The sequence below is a fragment of the Ruditapes philippinarum genome, unplaced genomic scaffold (assembly GCF_026571515.1).
Source record: "Ruditapes philippinarum isolate M1 unplaced genomic scaffold, ASM2657151v2 ctg2100_1_1_1_1, whole genome shotgun sequence".
In the NCBI taxonomy this organism is placed as follows: Eukaryota; Metazoa; Mollusca; class Bivalvia; order Venerida; family Veneridae; genus Ruditapes; species Ruditapes philippinarum.
Window position 1 is genome coordinate 33,049 of NW_026852201.1, and position 22,664 is coordinate 55,712.

At 32.9% G+C, this 22,664-nt stretch overlaps 3 protein-coding genes across 7 annotated transcripts in view; 2 read left to right on the top strand and 1 right to left on the bottom strand.

Moving 5' to 3' along the window:
- The first annotated feature begins 2,070 nt into the window (after positions 1-2,070).
- On the top strand, positions 2,071-4,069 carry LOC132752160 (nucleolar protein 12-like). The gene is made up of 2 exons (XM_060742452.1): positions 2,071-2,228; positions 3,901-4,069. Exons 1-2 carry the CDS (start codon positions 2,140-2,142, stop codon positions 4,052-4,054), a joined length of 243 nt encoding a protein of 80 aa, XP_060598435.1. The 5' UTR covers positions 2,071-2,139; the 3' UTR covers positions 4,055-4,069.
- Positions 4,070-4,770: 701 nt separating this feature from the next.
- Positions 4,771-9,900, top strand: LOC132752149 (uncharacterized). Its single transcript, XM_060742444.1, has 3 exons — positions 4,771-4,995; positions 5,676-5,791; positions 9,101-9,900. Exons 1-3 carry the CDS (start codon positions 4,786-4,788, stop codon positions 9,222-9,224), a joined length of 450 nt encoding a protein of 149 aa, XP_060598427.1. The 5' UTR covers positions 4,771-4,785; the 3' UTR covers positions 9,225-9,900.
- Positions 9,901-16,674: 6,774 nt separating this feature from the next.
- LOC132752167 (growth factor receptor-bound protein 2-like) overlaps positions 16,675-22,664 on the bottom strand; it is a 31,303-nt gene continuing 25,313 nt past the window's right edge. For all 5 annotated transcript variants that reach the window (XM_060742470.1, XM_060742495.1, XM_060742486.1 and 2 more), the window contains one exon: positions 16,675-20,828. In XM_060742470.1, coding sequence (XP_060598453.1) covers positions 20,649-20,828 — 180 coding nt within the window. In that variant the 3' untranslated portion in view covers positions 16,675-20,648. The remainder of the gene's footprint in view (positions 20,829-22,664) is intronic.

Sequence of the window (22,664 nt, forward strand, 5' to 3'; positions counted from 1 at the left end):
ACGAGAAAACAACAAGGGAGACAAACAAAAGTGTTTTAGATCACTATTGAATTTTGAAATCAAATCAAAGTTACGATTGTAAATTTTTGTAAAATATTTACGTAATTTTTAATAGCGGTAGCCCTGTTTGAGTAGCTTGCTAGAAATGAAAATATTTCGCTCGTTAAAATCCTTTACGTTGCCACAAGCTCTAGCGAATCTAATTAACTGAGATATATAAACCCCGTTAGATGTTGCATGCGGTACGTCACCATCCAAATGTGGATAATTAATTTACTCTACCAAAATCAAAGTCATCTCTTTTATCATAGATTTTCGTGTGAACAGGATTAATTGTTTTTGATAGTAATATGAAGATCCAAAAATGATGTACTTAAATTTCAAGAATTCGTTTTATGAAGTTGTAGCTCAGTAGGATAAATATAAGACACCATTTGATCGAAATAAGAATTATCTAAATTAAAAATGTCATCAAGGTATGCTAGTATAACATCTTGTTGTTTATTTTCAGAGAGAATCAACATAAAGTCTCTTTGATATCAATATAAAAACAAAACGGCGACCAGGGTGCACAATTAGTACCCATAGAAATTCCTATAAATTGTTTAAAAAGGGTATTACCAAACCTGACATAATTAAGTATTGTCTAAAAGAAAAGAGAGTGCCCTACAAACTTCGTCACAGGTCCACAAAGTATACTGTTTTACATACATTTTGTAAAGAAGGCTTTTTGAGAGTTACCAGCAAGAAATGTAACTTTTTCTCGTGCAAAGCTTTTCTGAATAAGGGAAATTAGTTTATCATTAATTAAATTATGTGGCAGTGTAGTATAAAGAGTAGAAAAATCATATGTACTGACAGCTGAAGCTTGATAGTTCTTAATTTCAATTTATCCAAAATTTCACCAGATTTCTTAATAGACCAAAATAGATGTTTGCCGGTTTTTGCGGACACTTTATCTCAATATCTAATTACATGTCAAACAAGACGTCAATAAAATAGAACGTTTACTTACAGTAGTGCTAGATGTAGAATTCCTAGTAAGTTTTTTTTATGTAATTTAGGAATCAAATGTTTAAAATTTAGTTCTTTTTCATCGGTTCAGACTTTAAGACAGAAAATATTATTAACATGATTGTTAAGAAGCAGTAGTTTTAGAATACGTATTAGTACTATAAAATTCCTTTGCAAAACGTTAATGTAATGGATACGTCAATAACGGCCGTACAATAATGATATTATTAGCCGCCTTGTAGCTGGTACCAAAACAAATTTTGAGTGAAAAGCTAGAATATCCTTTTTCATATGTTTTAAAGCAAGTATCGGTTTAGGTGGAAGAAGATGCTCATTTCCACGATAATAATCAATACGTGAATCAATAATTTTGAAAATGTTACGTTTCCCTTCACGGCGACAACATTTAATTGAAAAATCCTCAATTGTTTTGGCAAGCTGACTGAGACAAGCATTAAAACAATTTTTTGAAGGAATTCTGTATTTACGTCCTGAATTCAAGAATAATTTACGAATTCTTTTGTCTGCAATTATATCAAAATCACCAGTGATATCGATGTTATGGCCAAAATCTGAATTACAGAATTTAGAAGTATTGCATGCAGTCTCAAGTAGTTGGAGTATTAGACTGAATATCTAAGTCAGAGACCACTTTGTTGTAATTGAATATGATGTTTCTATAGATTTCTGACATGAAAATTGCATGAAAATTAACCTTTTAAGTGCATGATTGTTGATATGTCCGGGGTCCGTACTTAACAGCGTAAGCCGCATTTTCTGTCTTAATGGGCCAATCGTCTCTCATTAAACACAAAAGTACAAACACGAACACAGAAAACTACAAAGTTTTACTCCTGGTCTAAGGAAGAGCTTTAAGAGGAGAGTTCTATGTTTCAAATGACCTGAGACCGAGTAAAAAAGGGCTTAGCATATTATGCTACTTTAAGAAAGACATGATATTTGGCTATATTTATGGTATTCAAACTGAATGATATTTTATAAAATCAAAGCACGTGATGTTATAAGGTTCCCCTTTGTCCCAGAGTACACCTTATAATATCAATAGTGGTGTGATACCCTTTCAGTACGACTATTTTAAGTACGAAAAACTGTAAAAAGAAAAAAATGGGATTTGATAAAAAGAAAAGAAAACAGAGAAGTAAGAAGAATAGACAGACTAAAACACTTTTGGTTTTTGATGAAAAGGCTAGAAAGTATGTGATTTATGAAAGTGATATCTACCTTATTTATTTTTTACCACTGCATAACATGTTTCTTTTAAGATTTTCATTTTCGGATAAAGAATTTTTCGGATATCATATAGTTATCAATGAAGTAAAATCTGTCAAAAATTTTGGGTGTCATATAGTTTTTAATAAAGGAAAATCTACCAATTTTTTTTGTTTCTAACAATATTGTAAATTTGACTTTATAAGGAGTTGTAAGGTGATAAATATAGTAAAAATGTGACCTGAGTGCGTAACTCAACAGCCTAGTCAAAATAATTATATTGACGTGCAAAAGCTTGATTCTGAGATATTTTCGTTTTGGGGCAGAATCTAGCTTTAACGAGAGGCGAGATATTGCCGCAGACACGAAAATAGCACAATATCTCGTCTCGCAGTATAATTAGTTGGACTACTCAACAGCCATTCTTAGATTCTAGCATTGTTAAATTTTGCTTGTAAGCGTTTGCATTGTTCTGTTACAAACTATAAACATAAGTAATTGTAACTTGTAAGATCTATAATATGCCTTTAGAACCTCTCAAAACTGTGCCAGTGTCTTCTGAAATGGTGGGTGGACACTCATTCAATTTGCCACGGAAATACTCAAAATAGAGACTAATAACTTAATAGTCAAGAGTAATTTCACTTTTAGGTGTGAGGTTGCAAGTTCAAATCTCAATTATGGTAGAATCTTTTCAGATGCATTTGCGTCTTTCTGTTAAGAACTATAAATATTTGTAACATGGGGGCTTGTCCAGGATACCTGGCTTTGTAAAATTATCTGTTTGAAACCTAAAACGGTTTCTAATTTAAAAACTGAAACGTTTTCTGGCATCTATTTATCATCCATTAATGTCAAACCCCTCGGGGACGAAGACATGACTAGACATCAGAGACAGCTATGAGATACAAGGGAATCTCGGAACCGGTCCCTAGCTCTTACAAAATACACCCCTTACTTCTGTTACATGCCCAGTATATTATATAGCACTAATAAATTCAAGGATTACCTGGATTTCTTACCAGTACACCTACAGGTAGGTGGGAAACACTGAAAGTGTCTCTTTAAAATCTCTAGATAAAACCTGGGACCTCAGGAGTGACAGTCAGTAGCCTAATCAACTGAGCTATCGCGCCACCTATGACATAAATCATTTTGTCATTAAAAATGCTGACTTACTGAAGAGGCTGTGCGTTATGATGGTTGAGTGTGTCAGGGAATCAGTTCTTTAGCTCCGTTGTCTATAATTACTTTCGCTTGTGAAAGATATAAAGTTATTTATGATGGAGTTCAGGGGATTTTGTTTTCAACCCTTGGATCTGTTAGACAAATCCATTGTTCCTGTTAAACAACTGTGTTGGATGTTGAACATACGCAAGTGTTCATGCTTCATTGAATTTTTAACTTTAATGTAAAAAAAAATAAAAAATTAGCTCAATTACTTACTTTCACATGTAAATCACAAGAATATATTATTATATTATAAATAAAGAATTCTATTGATATATCATGGCAAAGGATTTCTCAAGATATGAAGAAGTTGATGATGACAGTTAAGACTAAAATTTAGTAATATGAACCTCTTCATAATACAAGGTACTTACAACTATTGTTGTGTATGCAATCGATTCTATGACAGTGCCAATTGTATTTCAGGGATTATTTAACTGGATTTAAGAAGAGAAAAGATGAGAGAAGGAAGAAAGCTCAAGATCAGGTGGAAAAAATGATAAAGGAAGAAAGAAGAAAAATGAAACAGAAGGTTGCCATTGATTTTTATTGTTCTAAAAAACTTTTTCCCCTAGTATAACCATGTTAGATTTAAAAAAATATTTTTAAATGAGACTTTTCTTTGTTGCTATGTATTTAAATAATACTTAAAATTGAAGATCTAATTTACTTAATAAGATATTGTGTTAAACATTTTGCATATTGAAAAAAGGTCAAATTGAATGAAATATATTTATAAGAATTGTTCAAGTATAAAGAGGAAGCATAATTTTAACAGACATAAGTTTAGATAATAGTTTTTCTGGGCATTCATTTACTGGGCCAAGCTTCTTGGGCATTTATCTTAAGGTCACAGCAAGGGACTTATATTAGCTTTTTAATATACAGTCTTGAGTGCAGCTGAAGTTTGTGATTGGTCCTTCTACTTTCATAATAGGTAAAACTGAAAAAATGGTTCACAATATAACCATAAGTAGAGGATCTGTCAAGACCAACATCTACAACTTCAAGGTCAATGTTTTTCTTACAGGTCAAAGGTTAAATCATGTCAACCTTATTACTTTAGCATTACTTGTCAAAATAGTTTGCATGTTTTCACCAGAGGCACAAAATGTGTCCAACAGTTCCACTTAAAAGGTCAATCTTGATCTTGGAGGTCTAAGGTCAGATGGTAATGATCTTATAACTTTCTTATTCCATGATGCAGGATTGTCAAGATATTTGGTAGATGTCATCACCAGGGTCAGGGGATATGTTGTGTGTATCACTCATGTAAAGGTGGGTTAAAATTCATATGTCAAAGGAATCTGTATGGAAAGGACACATTTCTTTTTTTTTTTTTCATTTAGGCAAAAGAATTTTCGTGAACACACAGAGAGAAAGCACCAGACTGTGCCTACAGAATTAGAGGAGATTGTGAGGGAAGATGTTACAGAGCTGCCAGAACATACAGTAACTATCACTGACATATCGGAAATAGACCTTGCTGGACATGGTGGCACAAGATTAGGACTGAACACGGTATTTGCTAATATGCTTAATATAGATTATAACTTACAATTTATACAACTGTAGAACTTAATATTATTATCTATCATTGAGGAGACAGGATGTTGTTGCAGGTATGTAACAACATTGAAATCTACAGGAATTGATCTTTGGTACACCCAGCTACATCAAATACAGTATAGATGCCAATTTTCATCTACATACTAACATCTTATATTTGTTCTTTTTCTTGACAGATTATTTAATTGTGGTCTGTCAGGGGTAAAACTATTTAAACAGAAATTACCTAGACTTAGTACATGTAATTCTTTATCATGTGCAAGTGAACAGAGTGCAATGATTAAAATTACTTTGTGTTGCTTTGTTTTTGTTTTTTAGTGCAGGGATATAAAAACATTTTAGGTCAAAATAAATATCATTTGCAACAAATATCATTTGGTCAGGCCAGTCTGCACTTCCCAAGTTTGATTTTTTTGTATTTTGTTACAGAAATCCCTTAACCTTTGAACAGTCTTTCCAAATTCAAAGCAGGATAAATCCATTGCATAAATTCAGAAGTTTACAGGCTGAAGTGTTATAAACTGGTAATGGTCTATTTATCTAGTTTGTTGCAGAATGATGTGTAGATATATCACTTCATATAGATCTTTTAAATTTTAACACTGACTTGCCATGAATATTGTTGTTTAAAGGCTGAGGAGAGTGATGAAGATGGTGAAGGGGAGATAAACAGTGACAACAGTGATGTAGAAACACAAGTTACCAATTTACCTGAAACCAGCATATTTAAACATAAAAGGGATATGAAGTATGTATTATTTATCAAGATGAAAGTTTCCTATGAAATATTGAATAATGCACTCAATTGTTTTACTATTGCCCTTCCAAATTATCAGTATCATTGTTTAAAAGAACTGTTTCATGTTAATGATTTTAATGAAATTCTTAAAAGTAAAATCATTTCTGAAAAAGTTGGAGCTATTGTTATGACCCCCTTTTGTCAATGTTGATGCGGTTAATTTTTTTTAAAAGATTTTCTCAGAAACCTTTCTGTATACTTGATTAAAATTTGGTATACTTGATCAAAATTATTTTTTGAAAAGTAATGCCTCTTTTTTTCCTAAAATTTTTGGGAGACATTGTTTTTGCCTAAGCTGTCTGTCTGCACTACTAAATAGGTATAAATGGCCGTCTAACTGAACAAAAGAGAACAATAGTGTTCATTCCGTTACAGTAGGGTAAGGAGCCTTTGGCCCTCTTATTAAACAAAAGAAAATAACAAAAAAAATCGCCCCTTATTCCATTTCAACTAGACCTCCGTCTGTCCATCCCCATTCAGCTTGTCTGGCTTTAGCAGGTTAAACTGCTGGTCAGATGTTAGTGAAACAACAGGAGTGGTCAGTACCATCCCTAGTTGTGCCGGCGCTTTCCGCTTGGCCACCAGAGCTATTAATAGAAAAGTCTTGTCAGGCTTTCACAGGTCAAACTTCTGGTGGGATTTCAATGAAACTTCACAGGAGTGATCAGCTCTTTCATAGCCGCACTTTCAACTATATAAATGGCCGCCAGAGCTATAAATAGAACTAGAACTATCACTAAATGTGATTGATACCCCCACAAGACTGCTTCGGAAATGAGGATGTTACTAGTAACAGAATACCTTGTAAAAAAATTTAAATATAGAGTTATGGTTGTGGGCAATTAAAGATAGTTGTGGTTCTTGTATGTTGCATTTCCTTTCAATGTGGTTGGCCATTGATAAAGTTTAATTGAATTACTCTGTAATAAGTCCAGAAAGACAAAGAAAAGAAACAAAGGGCAATAACTCTATAAATACTGAAGATGGAGTTATAGTTCTTGTGCACTGCACTTCCATTTATTGTGCTTGACCATTGTATGAAGTTGTTTTGGATTCCAACCAGTATGTTTTAAGTTATGCTCCGGACAAGGAAAAGTATCAAAGGGCAGTAACTCTGTATTTTGTCAAAATGGAGTTATGGCTCTTGTGCACTGCTCGTCCTTTTAATGTCATTGACAACTGTATGAAGTTGTATTGAATTCCAAACAGTAGTTTTCAAGTTATGCTCTGGACAAGGAAAAGTAACAAAGGGCAATAACTCTGTAATTAGTCAAGATGGAGTTATGGTTCTTGTGCACTGCACTTCCTCTCAATGTGCTTGACCATTGTATGAAGTTATATTGAATTCCAACCACAAGTCTTCAAGTTTTGGTCTGGACAAAAGAAAGCAATGGAAAAGTAACAAAGGGCAATAACTCTGTAATTATTTTAGATAGAGTTATTGTTCTTGTGCACTGCACTTCCCCTTAGTGTGCTTGACCATTGTATGAAGTTGTTTTGAATTCCAACCAGTAGTTTTCAAGTCATGCTCTGGACAATGAAAAGTAACAAAGGGCAGTCACTTATAAGTCAAGATGGAGTTATGGTTCTTGTGCACTGCACTTCCTCTCAATGTGCTTGACCATTGTATGGAGTTATAATGAATTCCAACAATTAGTCTTCAAGTTATGGTCTGGACAAAAGAAAGCTATGGAAAAGTAACAAGGGCAATAACTCTGTAATTTTTTTAGATAGAGTTATGGTTCTTGTGCACTGCACTTCCCCTTATTGTGTTTGACAATTGTATGAAGTTGTTTTGAATTCCAACCAGTAGTTTTCAAGTTATGCTTTCTTTTGTCCAGTAGTTTTCAAGATGGTTCTTGTGCACTGCACTTCCTCTCAATGTGCTTGACCATTGTATGTAGTTTTCAAGTTATGCTTTCTTTTGTCCAGTAGTTTTCAAGATAGAGTTATGGTTCTTGTGCACTGCACTTTCTCTCAATGTGCTTGACCATTGTATGTAGTTATATTGAAATCCAACCATTAGTCTTCAAGTTATGGTCCGGACAAAAGAAAGCCATCGAAAAGTAACAAAGGGCAATAACTCTGTAATTACTTTAGATAGAGTTATGGTTCTTGTGCACTGCACTTCCTCTCAATGTGCTTGACCATTGTATGTAGTTATATTGAATTCCAACTAATAGTATTCAAGTTATGCTCCGGACAAGGAAAATGCAATGGACGTCTGGACCGACCGACCAACCAACCAACCAACCGACCACCGGGTGACTCCTATATACCCCCCCAAACTTTGTTTTTGGGGGTATAAAAATCTTGTCCGGCCTGCTGGCCCGATTTCAATGAAACTTCTAAGGAGTGATCAGTACCATCCCTAGTGTACATCGCCGGCACATTCCGCTCAGCTGTACAAAATGGCTGCCGGAGCTATAAATGGAAAATCTTGTCCAGCTTTCTCAGGTCAAACTGCTGGCGGGATTTGGCCCAAAATTCACAGGAGTGATCAGTACCATACCTTGTTTTGGGAGACATATGTTTATGTGACAAAAACCCCTTTAGTTCTGCCCTGGTAAACATTTTTGTTGATATTTTTTTTTTTTAAACACTTGTGTGTTATGAAAATTGAAAAACATTTCTAAAGAGAATAACACTGAGAGTCATTTTGGCTTAATTATCTAAATTTGCCAAATTTTCACATCAGACTTAAATACTTCATTTCTATCATGGGCAAATAATTCTGCCAAGTATTTATGCAGAATTATGCTGTATTTCATTTTTATCATACTATCCAGCACTGAGAAAAGTATCTGCATACATTTCTTGTTTATATATGCATTTAGAAAGATACTTAAAAAACTGATTAAGCAATAGACAAGAAAATTATGTAGATGAATTTATATTACTGGTGTGTTTTATGAAATCACACAATTACTGCAATGGTCACATTGAAACAGTCCATCTTTATTGATGGAACTCTTTGAATAATACCAGACTCAAACTTATTTCTAATGCATGCTCTTGTCAGTTGTATTTTGTACAGTAAGTTATTGTACTTTCATGATTTATGAAATTATGACATCCCGAGTGATATTAGACCACTATGTTGAAAGTTAGACTTAATTTAGCATCTCATTCACCAACTGCAATAGGTATTTCACATAGAGTTTCTGATAATACCTGTTAAAATATGTAGTATTACTAATTAAGTCAGCAACCGATAAGATAAATATGTTATCAAGTTTTTCTTTTTTATATTTCCAGGAAAATCAAGGAGAAAATATTTAAAACATCAAAACATCTGAAAAAGAAATCCCAGAAAAAGCCCAAAAGAACACTTTCGAAGAGAACGAAACACAAATTGAAATGTCAACAAAATGTGTGTTGATTGATATAATTATAGAGATGAATTTGTGGAAAGATCTGTATCTGCTGATATGGTTTGGAGAATTTAGACTTGGTCACACAATGTAATATGGTTTATAGGAGAATATCCATGAACTAGGGTAAACAATGAAGAATAAGGTTTATAGGAGAAGAATATGGTTTATAGGTTGAAGCACTCAGTTTGCAGAATTGCTGCATCTTTACAGTATCCATGTAGACATAGACAGTGTCTGTTATTGTAGTTTGTTAAGAGCACAAAAGGTTTTTTATGTCAGTACTATTTGGCCAGATGAAATAAATTGATGTAACTGGGATAAATGTTTGATGTTGTGTGAACCATAGTTAGCATCTGTATGATTTACTGTTAAATTTATGTCCAGACCATACTACATTATACAAGATTGTTTTGACAATTTTTAACTTCAAAGAGTTTAGGAATATCTAACATTTGAAATGGTTGTTATATGAAGGACTTATTTTATCAGATAAGGATAAAAATGATGCCATGCCTTAATCAATAGTCATATTTTTGATGAAAAAATGAGTTAAACTGCAATGAAAGAAGATACACTTGTGCATCTTAAATGTACAAAATAAATATAGAAATGTATACTTAAAAATGTGAGTTGTACTATAATCTTTCTTAAGAATAGCAATGCCTTATGTTCTTGTAGCATGTAGATCTAAATAAACTGTACTATAAAAACAAGTTCTTGTTCTTCATACAATACTAAATACATGAACATGTTATTATGTTATCAACAGGTATGCATAAACTGTTTCTTAATCTTATTTTGATTATAAATTATGCTAGGATCTTAAAACTTTAAAGCTGCGTGCCTCCATATCAGCCAAAATATTTCAAGGAAATCAAATCTGAGAGAATTTAATATAGATTTTTAGGAAACTGGAAAGAGTCAAGTAATAATTTTCATGTGGAACTAATGATCGATTTAGCAGTACTTATCAATATATTTCTATTGCGTGACTAATGCAGAAAGGGCTTTTTTTAAACTCTTTGTAATTTACATGGGTTGTAAGTGCCATTTGAAATGTGTCTCTTCACAATATTTTACTTTTTTATACATTTTCAAGAAAATTAGCATGAATTGTGAGGCATGGTGCTTTTAAAACTGATAACTGTGTCTGAGGGCTATTTTCAGTTCGACACAACTGATATATGTATGACATGGTAAATTCTGTCTAGGGCTGATGTAATGCTTGTTTGATGCCTTTAAGAATGAAAGTCAATTTAACAGCCATGTTGAAGTATTGAGCAAATAATTCCTTTCACTAAGTTAAACCATAGCCTGCTGAATTTCTTAGATGACTTTTCCTAGCTTCCTTTTTTTGGAACAGACCATTATCAATTTCTGGGATATCAAAATGAATATTTGAAGTACGTCAATTAACTATAAAGAAGCTGGTCAAATATGTGAAGGTTGGCCTGGCTGTATACTGATGGCAAAGGCTAATCATTTTGAGTTTCAACGGGGTAAAGACTGTTAACTTTGTTCTTCTGACATTCTGTTATTTATACCACTTGAGATTGGAACTTTTATTCAATTGTATATTTAACAAGCAAATTCGTTGAATTTATATTCCTCGCCGAGTACTGGTTATTACTAACACAACAACAGAAGACACAAGGCTTTATTTATATATAAACAGTAATATTCTTTGTACTAGTACATGATAAATATTCAGGGCAATAACAGAGCCATAACTAAGTGTTAAATAGTAATATCTGGACATGCCAATGAGATGTAAATTGCCTTTTTGTATTGATGGTTCCCATAAAATTTTGTTGAAATCAATACAGCAGTTGCAAAGAAATACTATATTGCTCTATATGAATACTACATAGCTAATCAAGGGCCATAACTCTGTAATGAAGGGTCTGGTCTGAACAAGGCAACAAATTGTGCCTCTTGGTATTAATGGTTCCCATAAAGTTTAATTGAATTCCAGCCAGTAGTTGCAGAGAACTAACATGGAAACAATTATTGCTCTATATGCATACTGCATAACTAATCAAGGGCCATAATTCTGAGTTAAAGTGTCTGACCGGAACAAGGCGATGATATGTGCATCTCCTTTTGGTATTGAAAGTTCCCATAAAGTTTGCCCTATATGCATACTGCATAACTAATCAAGGACCATAATTCTGAGTAAAAGTGTCTGACCGGAACAAGGCGATGATGTGTGCATTTTCCTGTTGGTATTGATGGTTCCCATAAAGTTTAATTGAATTCCAGCCAGTAGTTGCAGAGAAGTAGCACTGAAACGATTTTTGCTCTATATGCATAACTAATCAAGGGCCATAACTCTTGAGTTAAAAGGTCTGACTTGAACAAGCCGATGATGTGAGCATCTCCTCTTGATATTGATGATTCCCATAAAGTTTTGTTGAATTCCAGCCAGTAGTTGCAGAGAACTAGCGCGGAAACGAAATTCAGACAGAAGGACAACGCCAAAACAATATCCCCCTCCCGAGTCCATTGTCGGGGGATAACAAGGCAGTCTGAAGGAGCAGCAGACATGAATGTGTACTTCTTGACCCTCAACCAAGCTTGATGTTGTGCCATGCATATTATAAGCACATAGTGTAATGATAGTAATTATTTGTGCCAAGTTATTTAAAACTTTCCCTAGAGTCAAAAAGTCATGGAGAACATTGACCTTAGGGGTAGCAACATGGATGTTGGGTTCTGCACATCCTCACATGGTGATGACTTGTGCCAAGTTATTTCAAAAAAATTTCAGTGGCATTAAATGTAGACTTATGAACACTTGACCTTTAAGTGTGACCTTGACCTTGAGGGTAGCACCTCGATTATTGCGCTCTGCACATCATCCAAATTGGTAATCACTCGTGCCAAGATATTTCAAAATTTTTTAGTAGTTTAAAAGTTATTGAGCGGACATGAGTGTTCTTATTCTCTTCAGAATTAAAGGAGAAGTTGTGCACAGATGGAATTGTTCACTATCTTTTCCATATAAGGGAAAAATATAAAAGGCCATAAGGTCAAAAATTTTCAAATTACAAAACCCTGACAATAAGGGCCAGGGCACCACATGACAAAGCTTCTGTGAAAGTTTTATCAAAATCCCTTGAGAAATGTAGGAGAAATGCGCGCAGAAGGAACTAGAACTATCGCTGAATGCGATTCATACCCCCACCAATGTCCTTGACAGAAGACGACTTGGAAAGGTGGTTAAAGGAATAAATTTAGTGGCACAAATACATATACATAAAAAGACATTATCTCTGGTGAAAACAAGCAATTATCATAGTATTGCAAGCAATCCATAAGTCCCCTACCGGTTAGAACCCCATCAACATTCTGAAGGGCCATTGGCCATTCACTAATGTTTCAATTTTCTCTATTTTAAGTAAACTTGTTGGAAAAGTTCTTTAAAAGTGATCACAGGAAACAGTTTTTATGAACAGACATACAGACTGAAGGACACTCTAAAGTTAATATTTGAAACATCCCTGTTACCAAAATATAACATTTTAAAAGCAAAATTCTTAAAGAGGAGATAACTCTTGAATTAAAGATGCAATTTCATAAAAATTTTCAGCTCTTTTTGACTAATCACAAATATTGTTATATTTGCCATGTTTTAAGCCTATTTGTTGCCAAGGCAACTGATATTTTTTCAAAATAGGAAGAACAGATAAGACATGCATAATCTCAAGACTGCTATCTACCCATATGTCAAGTTTCATAAAAATATTTCCAGTACTTTTTGAGTTATCACTGGATTCAGTTTATGTGTAAAATTTGCCATATTTTCAGTCTATGTGTTGCCATAGCAACCAGAATTCTCAACATAGGAAGAAAAGAAAAAGACGTGCATAATCTCAAGACTGCCATCTACCCATAATTATGTCAAGTTTCATAAAAATATTTCCAGTACTTTTTGCTTTATCACTGGATCCAGTTTATGTGTAAAATTTGCCATAATTTCAGCCTATTTGTTGCCATAGCAACCAGAATTCTCAACATAGGAAGAAAATAAAAAGACGTGCATAATCTCAACTACCCATATGTCAAGTTTCATAAAAATATTTCCAGTACTTTTTGCTTTATCACTGGATCCAGTTTATGTGTAAAATTTGCCATATTTTCAGCCTATTTGTTGCCATAGCAACCAGAATTTTCAACATAGGAAGAAAAGAAAAAGACGTGCATAATCCCAAGACTGCCATCTACCCATATGTCAAGTTTCATAAAAATATTTCCAGTACTTTTTGCGTTATCACTGGATCCAGTTTATGTGTAAAATTTGCCATATTTTCAGCCTATTTGTTGCCATAGCAACCAGAATTTTCAACATAGGAAGAAAATAAAAAGACGTGCATAATCTCCATACTGCCATCTATCCATATACCAAGTTTCATAAAAATATTTTCAGTACTTTTCAAGTTATCGCGGGATCCAGTTTTGTGGACGGACGGACTGACAGACAGACAGACGGACGGAGGGTAAACCTAAAGTCCCCTCCGGTAAACCGGTAGGGGACTAAAAAAGACTAATTCTACAGGTAATAGTATAAATATATATTGTCAAATCATGTTTGAAACAGTTACAAATAACCTTTCATTTTCCCAATGTACTAAACATTTTCTAAGTCAATTTTTTAAGCTTCAAGCAAACACCTGTGCTAGTTTCAGAAATATTCAAGTACATGTTAAAATTTGAGAACATTTTCTAAGTCAATTTTTGACCTTCAAGTGTGACCTTGACCTTTAGCCGGCACAAAGGGTGACATGGGTTCTGCATATTACCTTGTTGAGTTGAAAATTTGAGCCAAGATTGAAGAAAATCTTTCAATAGTATAGGATTTATAGAGCGGACACAACATATTGTCTAATATTTGATTGTATGTAAATTTGAAGACTTAAAAAGGGGCATAACTTTGTTAAAATGCAATACAGAGTTATGAAACTTGACCTGCATATCTAAATTGTGACACTTCATATATATTTTAAGTTTCAAGCAAATACTGTTTCTAGTTTCAGAAATATTCAAATACATGTTCAAATTTAAGAATATTTTCTAAGTCAATTTTTGACCTTCAAGTGTGACCTTGACCTTAAGACGGCAAAAGGATGACATGGGTTCTGCATATTACCTTGTTGAGGTGAAAATTTGAGCCAAGATTGAAGAAAATATTTCAATTAGTGTACGACTTACAGAGTGAACACGACATACTGTCTAATATTTGATTGTTTGATATTTGACCTTCAATTGTGACCTTGACCTGACACATGGGCAACATGGGTTCTGCACATCCCTCGTTGAGGCGATCATTTGAGCCAAGTTTGAAGAAAATCTTTCAATTTGTGTAGGACTTACAGAGCGGACACGACATACTGTCTAATATTTGATTGTTTGATATTTGACCTTCAATTGTGACCTTGACCTTGACCTGACACATGGGAAACATGAGTTCTACACATCCCTCGTTGAGGTGATCATTTTAGCCAAGTTTGAAGAAAATCTTTCAATTAGTGTAGGACTTACAGAGCAGACAAGACATACTGTCTAATATTTGATTGTTTGATATTTGACCTTCAATTGTGACCTTGACCTTGAGCTGACACATGGGCAACATGGGTTCTGCACATCCCCTTGTTGAGGTGAACATTTGAGCCAAGTTTGAAGAAAATCTTTCAATTAGTGTAGGACTTACAGAGCGGACACGACATACTGTCTAATATTTGATTGTTTGATATTTGACCTTCAATTGTGACCTTGACCTTGAGCTGACACATGGGCAACATGGGTTCTGCACATCCCCTTGTTGAGGTGAACATTTGAGCCAAGTTTGAAGAAAATCTTTCAATTAGTGTAGGACTTACAGAGCGGACACGACATACTGTCTAATATTTGATTGTTTGATATTTGACCTTCAGTTGTGACCTTGAGCTGACACATGGGAAACATGGGTTCTGCATATTACCTTGTTGAAGTGAACATTTGAGCCAAGTTTGAAGAAAATCTTTCAATTAGTGTAGGACTTACAGAGCCAACACAACATACTGTGTAATATTTGATTGTTTGATATTTGACCTTCAATTGTGACCTTGACCTTGAGCTGACACATGGGCAACATCCCCTTGTTGAGGTGAACATTTGAGCCAAGTTTGAAGAAAATCTTTCAATTCGTATAGGACTTACAGAGCAGACACGACATTATACTGTCTAATATTTGATTGTTTGATATTTGGCCTTCAATTGTGACCTTGACCTTCAGCTGACACATGGGCAACATGGGTTCTGCACATCCCCTTGTTGAGGTGAACATTTGAGCCAAGTTTGAAGAAAGTCCTTCAATTGATATAGGATTTATAGAGGGGACACGAAAATGGAGATGGACGGACTGACCGACGGACGCGACAAAGCGAATCCATTATAGCCCCCCCCCCCCCCACATTTTGTGGTGGGGGTGTAATAATTGTTCACTATATATTCTATATAAGGAAAAAGGCATAAGGCCATAATAAGGTCAAACATTATCGAATCTCAAAACCCTGACAATCTGAACCAGGGCACTTGATGACAAAGCTTCTGTGAAAGTGTCGGCAAAATCCCTTGAGAAATGTAGGAGGATTTGCGCACAGAAGAAATTGTTTATGCCCGCCTGCCAACATACCTAAATCTAATAGCCAGTTTTTTCCTTTGGAAAACCTGGTTTATAACAATTGTTGCCTGATGCCTTAGAAGTGCTTTTTGGTGTAATACAATATTGTCTAGCAGGGCCTTCAGGAGTCGAGACTTCAAATGATTTTGTTTGTTTGTTTCATTTTATGCCTTTTCCCCCCCAACAGTATTTCAGTTATATAGGCGGGTAGTTTCCTAACCATCGTTCCTGGAGAGTTTCACCAGTACTAGACTACCTTCCTCTGCGCTAAACTACCAAAGCATCTCCCGGGGATCAAACTTCAAATGATAGCACTTTGTTAAAGGGACTCCACTGAGGTATTTGACATGATGGGACTGAAAATATTTTTTCCAGAGAAATGTACCATTTGATGTAGGATTAGACCACTAATCTTTGTGCAAAATTTCAGATCATTTGCACACTTCATTTTTCCAGAATAATTATTCAGGTTGTAAAAAAATGACCCAAAATGTAAAGCGTTTAAACACTTTACACTCAACTCGGGCTAAAAAAAGCATAAAAATGTGATTTTCAATTTATTTCAAAGTATATTTCTAAACTATCTTTGCATATATTTCTGTTTAAAATGCCCCAGCTCATTTATGTAAGACATTCAAATGTTATGTTTTAAGGCTTTTAAACCTCAGTAGAGTCCCTTTAAGCTTAAAAGAGAAACTGATATTAGTGACAATGAGGTAATGGATTCCACTAAATGGAAACAATTTGTAATTCTTTGTCTGTTTTGTTATTGTAAGCAAAGATAAAAGAATACATTTCACATATGCTTAAGTTTTATTACATACTTTTACATGCATATAATTTATCTTGTGAAATCAACACATTATGAGAGTCACATTTACACAGTAGTCAGATACACAGCATATATATATAACAGGACTTTCATTTTCATGATGTCTATACAGAACTAACAACATAAAATATAAACTATGACAGACTGTCATCTTGGGGTAAAAATACAGTCATTTTATCTGTTAAAGTCAAAATAAAGTAATTGAAGCTTAATTTGTCATTTCCTTTTGACTCATTGTAACACATGATTATGTCATATATAAAGATAAATCACAAGAAAATGACAAAAAATTAGAAATTCAGAAGAAAAAAATCACCTTTTCAGCTTCAGGTTTTTATCATGTAACAATTTTTTGTGAACATTATTAAAAATATAAAATCAATCTTGGACATTCTGCATTTTTACACCAAGGCAGTAATAGAGAAAGTAAAATAAACCAATCCTATGAAACACTGAAGTTATGAACTAATAATCATTATATCTACTGGTCTACAGCTCTACTAGATATTATAACATCTGATCATATATTTTGATGCAATCTTCTGCTTACATGATTTAGCAATGTTAATAAAATATAACATTTCATCAAGTTAAATATTAACTGTATTACCACTTTCAACATGAAGATAACTGACAGTTTAAGCACAGCTTTCTTTAAACTACTGAAGAATATAAAATGTTTTTAAGATAAGAACTTCAATGCACTTCACAACAACAAAACTGCAAGAAAAAAGTGCTAAGAAAATATATATAAAAATTTTTGGGACAGAGATTTGATTTCACAAATACTATAATTATATATTTCAATCTGAAGTCCTTTTTTGGCTATTAATTGATGGAAATTGTTCCAATATTGCCTGCAATCCTGTAAGAAATGTAACAGATTATAATATATTAGAGCAAATCTGCTGTAAACTATATTGCCAAATACAGGCAGGAATCATTCAGTGGACTTATTTGTTGACAATAACTATTTCTGTTAACTATTTCATGTAAAGTTGAAGACATCAAGATAATTTTCTGAAGGCTTCAAAGTGTCAGTTGTCATTTACAGCAGGTTTGCACTGAATTCATTGAACATCTGATACTTACAGCTTGAAACAAAACACATAGGTTGAGCAGAAGCAAACTAAAGTATCTACACACTGGCAAAACTCATTGCCAATAACCTATTCATAATAAGAAATTTTCTGTACATAACAAAGCGACACTTTTTTTTTTAAATACATTTTCTGAATTTTCTTCCAAAAATTCTAATATTAACAAACAAACAAACAAACAAACACAAAGCACTTCATTATTCAATAAAACTGACAACAAACATTTTCTCAACAAATGTAGGGGGTGTATATATATTTGTACAAAAAGTGCTCATCTAAAATAAATGTCAATATTGACATATCTATCACATATCTTTTTTACTTCAAGAAAAATAAACCTTTCCTTAAGATGGTATCCGAAAATAGGCTTGTTTTTTCTCATCTAATCTAGGGGCAGAAAAACATTTTGCTGTTATTACTTCATAGTGCACTATAATTCACAATACAGTAATCAATGTTTAATTTCTAAATATGCACTGTTCTAGCATAAAACATGAAGTTAAAACTGAAAGTTTGATTGTACCCCTAGATTAGCTGGGAAATTCTTAATTCCGGACAAACTATACTGCTACAGAATTATATCATCCCAATCCTGTATTTGTGTGTTTTTACAGTAATCAATGCTATGTACTTTGATTAGGAAGAAGCGTATATAAAACTAGTCTTTGCTGTCATAATAAAATTCTTAAACATTTTTGTCCGAAAAAGAAAGAAATGTATAATAAAATATTCGAGTGTTTAACATTGATGAAACTTCAATGATTATCAAACTATTACAATAATAAAGTTAAAAAGTATTGAATGAATACTGCAACTAACTGGTACTAATTCTTGAACTATATATTACAATGTCAACCTCCCTATTTCTTTTTTCAATGTTTCTGATAAGAAAACAAAATGAAACTGTTTAACTAGTGACTCAGTTTAAATAAACCCTTCTTCCTAAACAAAATGCAAAATAATTTTCCTGCTAATAATATTTTAACATGACGCAGGCTGAAAAAAATGTGTAAAAAAAATTGTCAATAATAAATATAGTTGTTTTATCTTTGGATAGCTTTCACATATCAAACAAAACTAATCACCATTAATAAATCATCTTAAAAACTTCCCAAAGCTCTTATCTCTTCATGTTAAATAAACAGATTCAATAATTTTAATCTATATTTCTGAAATTATTGTACAAAATTCATAATAATTGTACTGTTTAAAAATATCTAAGATTAGTAAATTAATGTTTATACGTTAACATGAACATATATATCACTTTATGAAAATGTTAAAGTCATGAAAATGACACATTTTTATTGAAAGCAAATCCAATAACAACTAAAATCCTGATCATAAACTTCCTGCTGATAAATGTACACTGTAAAATTATCCATACCCATTGTCTCAGATACCTACTGTTTGTCTATTCTTTACATAATACACAAAATTGTTTCTAAGTACACTTGTCACATACATCTCTTCATACAAGAAAAATAATGTCTACATGTTTAAACAAACATTAGTGTCTGGCTTCTATTATTGTAGATTTTTAGCTTTTCAAAAAGTAGTATCTACAACCCATTTAGGATAACATATTTATGAAGAATATTACTTGAAAAAATATGATATATTTAGCAAACCTTAATTAAGTATTTCAGCTAGATTCATCACTATAATCAGCATTGTGAGAAGATATTTCAATGCCACTTTATCTTAAATGAGTTGTATATAGGACTGTTAGTAAAATATAAATTGCCATTATGTCCAGTAACATACTGAATCATGATAAGACATAAAGTTTAACAAACATGCATTTAGAAATATATTAAAACAGTCAGTAGTATCGTGGTACACTGTTTCAGTACTGGAAATCCCCTTTCACACAATGAAGTAATTGAATTTATGCATGAAGACATATAATACCTTTTAAATTATGCATGTATATCTTTTGTTACAATAAAACTTCTTCCTGTGAATCCATTAATGAACAGGACAGTGTCAAATTATATCTAACACCTAAAACACTCAATGACCTGGAAGCTTATTTTTTAAGTATTTGAAGAAAAAATTGGTCAAACAAGTTTACATCATATACTAATTTTGACAGTTTTTCTTTCAATTATGATGAAATTAATAAGTATGGCCTGTAGAAAATTACAACAATGCTGAGAAAAGAAATCCATAACAACACTTAAGATTTCAAAATGACTTGTGACAATGCTTCAATATCAAAACCCCTGATCTATCTATATCTATCTATTTATTCCTCCAAAAAGAAATCAATATGAAATAATCTACTTAATTCTTTCCTTGAAGTTTTACCCTTATCAACATGATCTAGTCAAAAATGTTAACATAATCTGTATAAAAATGTGTATTTTTAACAAAAAAAAAATCTCTACAAATTTAGGGGTGACAATGTAAAGAAAAAAAATCCAACAAAACAGTCCTTTTTATTGTGATGACAACACACACACAAATAAAATCTATAGGGTATTTTTTGTTAAAGTAGAAATCGAGACTACAAATCCATGGGAGACTGCAAGCATTGAAATTACTGGTAACTGTATGACAGGAGGACATGAAGACAATGATTGTATATTTATCTGTATTGAAGCTCTTATCATATTCCTGTCTATGTAACATCTATAAAGCTCAGGTTTCAGTAGACACTAGCTTAAACAGGAGCAACAGCATCTTTCAATCTAGTTGATAAATGATGACTTATGAAAAGAAGATGTCAAGAACAGGATCCAAGGTTCATAGACGGCTGTCGCCATCTTTCCATGATTCAAGATTTCTTCTTAGATGACAAAAATATTGTTGTATCGGTCAATTTTTGGTATTAATTGCAATGGCATTTGACATAATTTGCAGGGAAAAGTCCGGATTCATTGGTTCGGCAATTCTTACCATGCCACCAATGACGATCTAATTCTTCCTCAATAACTATTTCATCTCCCTTCTTCAGCTGTAGTTCTCCTCGCTCTTGTGGCTGGAAATCATACAAGGCAATAGCCCTTCTCTACAATAGAAACAATAACATTCTCAAATACAAGTTTTGACAAAATAAAAAACTTACACCAAAATATTAACTATACCATTTCAATCTATTAAACACAACATAAATGCTAATTGCATGACTTCTATTTTTTCAAATTCTTTACATTCCATGCACTTTATAATGATTTATATCATTAAACTGTCCCACATTTACAGGTATATTTTGACATATATAGTTGGATTATAGTGAGTGAGGAAACAACAGGATTATGTTACAGACACATGCTAACAGCTAACACAACAAAGTGAAACTAACACATAAGTGGTAAAATTCCTTTTGTATGACAAACAAGGAAGTTGTTAAAGCTGATCAATCGAAATATATTCTACAAGCAATGAAACACAACATCACATTAAGCATTAGATCTAGTATCGATTTACATATATATAAAGTTATCATCATTGCCAGACTGGTTATAAAATAAAACAGCAGTTAGGTATACGTATGTAAAAAAATATACTACAAAACAAGAGCTGTCGGTAAGACAGCATACTTGACTATAAGTGTTGACTAAATTACTTACCAGGAAGTGGGAATGGTGGACACATATACAAAGTTTTAAAGCAATACCTCAAGGGGTATAGAAAATAAGTGGGGTGGTTTAAAAAACTTAATCAGAATTCAAAGTCAAATAGTGGGCATAATTCTGTAATTATCCTTGACTGAGTTATGCCTGGAATCAGAGATAGTGGTCACTAAAAACTTAGTCGAAATTCTAAGTAAGGAAAAGGGCATAGTTTTTTTTTATACATGACCGAGTTATGTCCTTTTGCCTTGAATTTTTGATGATGGTCACTACCAAGTACACATTGTAACAAAGTAATGCATCAAAATGTGAAATAAGTGGGATGGTAGAAAAAACTTAACCAAAAGTGTGAGGTCCAAACCTGTATGAGAATAGCTCTCCCTATTATATAAATAAAAAGGAGTAAAACAGTTACAAACTGAAGTCTAATTATAAAATATCAATATTACTATACTCATAAAGTTATGTCAAAATCCCATCTTGAGTGATCAATGTAAAACTAAATCTCACAACACTTTAACATAATTTCATGTAGCAATCTTATTATCTATTAAACATTGTTTTTACCTACTACTAGCTTCTAAAAAGTGACCTTTGCCTCTAATGAGTGACCTTCACCTCTTTTATTGTTTGAAACCTTTTGCTTACAATACAGAGGTGCTCATAAAAATTACCTTCACCTGTAAGGGTTACTTTCACCACAAGATTTTTATCAGGTTTTAAGTAATGGACAATGTCATACGTCAAAATGTTCAGACATTTTGGTTTGTATGCATGCTTTTTTTTGTCTGTACTGGGTAAAACAAAATAATATGTTCTAAACTGAACACCAAAATAAATCCATATCGGGGGAAGGTCACAATAAGATATTTCCTATACAAGTACATGAATATGTAAAATACCATAAGTGAATCCCAGGGTAGGGCAAATTATGACTTTGAGGACATGACATTAAATATCCTTGTGTAGAGGTTCTGTAAATTCATCTCTTATACTTTTGACCAAATCACACCTTTTTATATTTATATAAAATCCAATATTCCCTAATGAAATTGACATAACATTGATTTATAATGACAGTGACTTTGGTTTGCAAACTTTTTGGAAATTTGTGAGTATTTAACCTTACAAAATGTAAATTTTGCAAAATTGTGGCCTTCCAATAATATCTAATTTCACATTATGCTACATGGCAAATACTTAAATTGTAACACTGTAGTTTCTGCAATAGATTGTCTTTTCCTACACAAGTCTGTAAACTATGTTACATT

Excerpts from the sequence above, each read along its gene's own strand:
- LOC132752160 (XM_060742452.1), top strand. The coding sequence starts at position 2,140 with ATGGGATTTGATAAAAAGAAAAGAAAACAGAGAAGTAAGAAGAATAGA. Across the intron at positions 2,229-3,900 it reads TTTGATGAAAAGGCTAGAAA|GGATTATTTAACTGGATTTA; the intron begins GTATGTGATTTA and ends ATTGTATTTCAG.
- LOC132752149 (XM_060742444.1), top strand. The coding sequence starts at position 4,786 with ATGGAAAGGACACATTTCTTTTTTTTTTTTTCATTTAGGCAAAAGAAT. Across the intron at positions 4,996-5,675 it reads CAAGATTAGGACTGAACACG|GCTGAGGAGAGTGATGAAGA; the intron begins GTATTTGCTAAT and ends TGTTGTTTAAAG. Across the intron at positions 5,792-9,100 it reads AAACATAAAAGGGATATGAA|GAAAATCAAGGAGAAAATAT; the intron begins GTATGTATTATT and ends TTATATTTCCAG.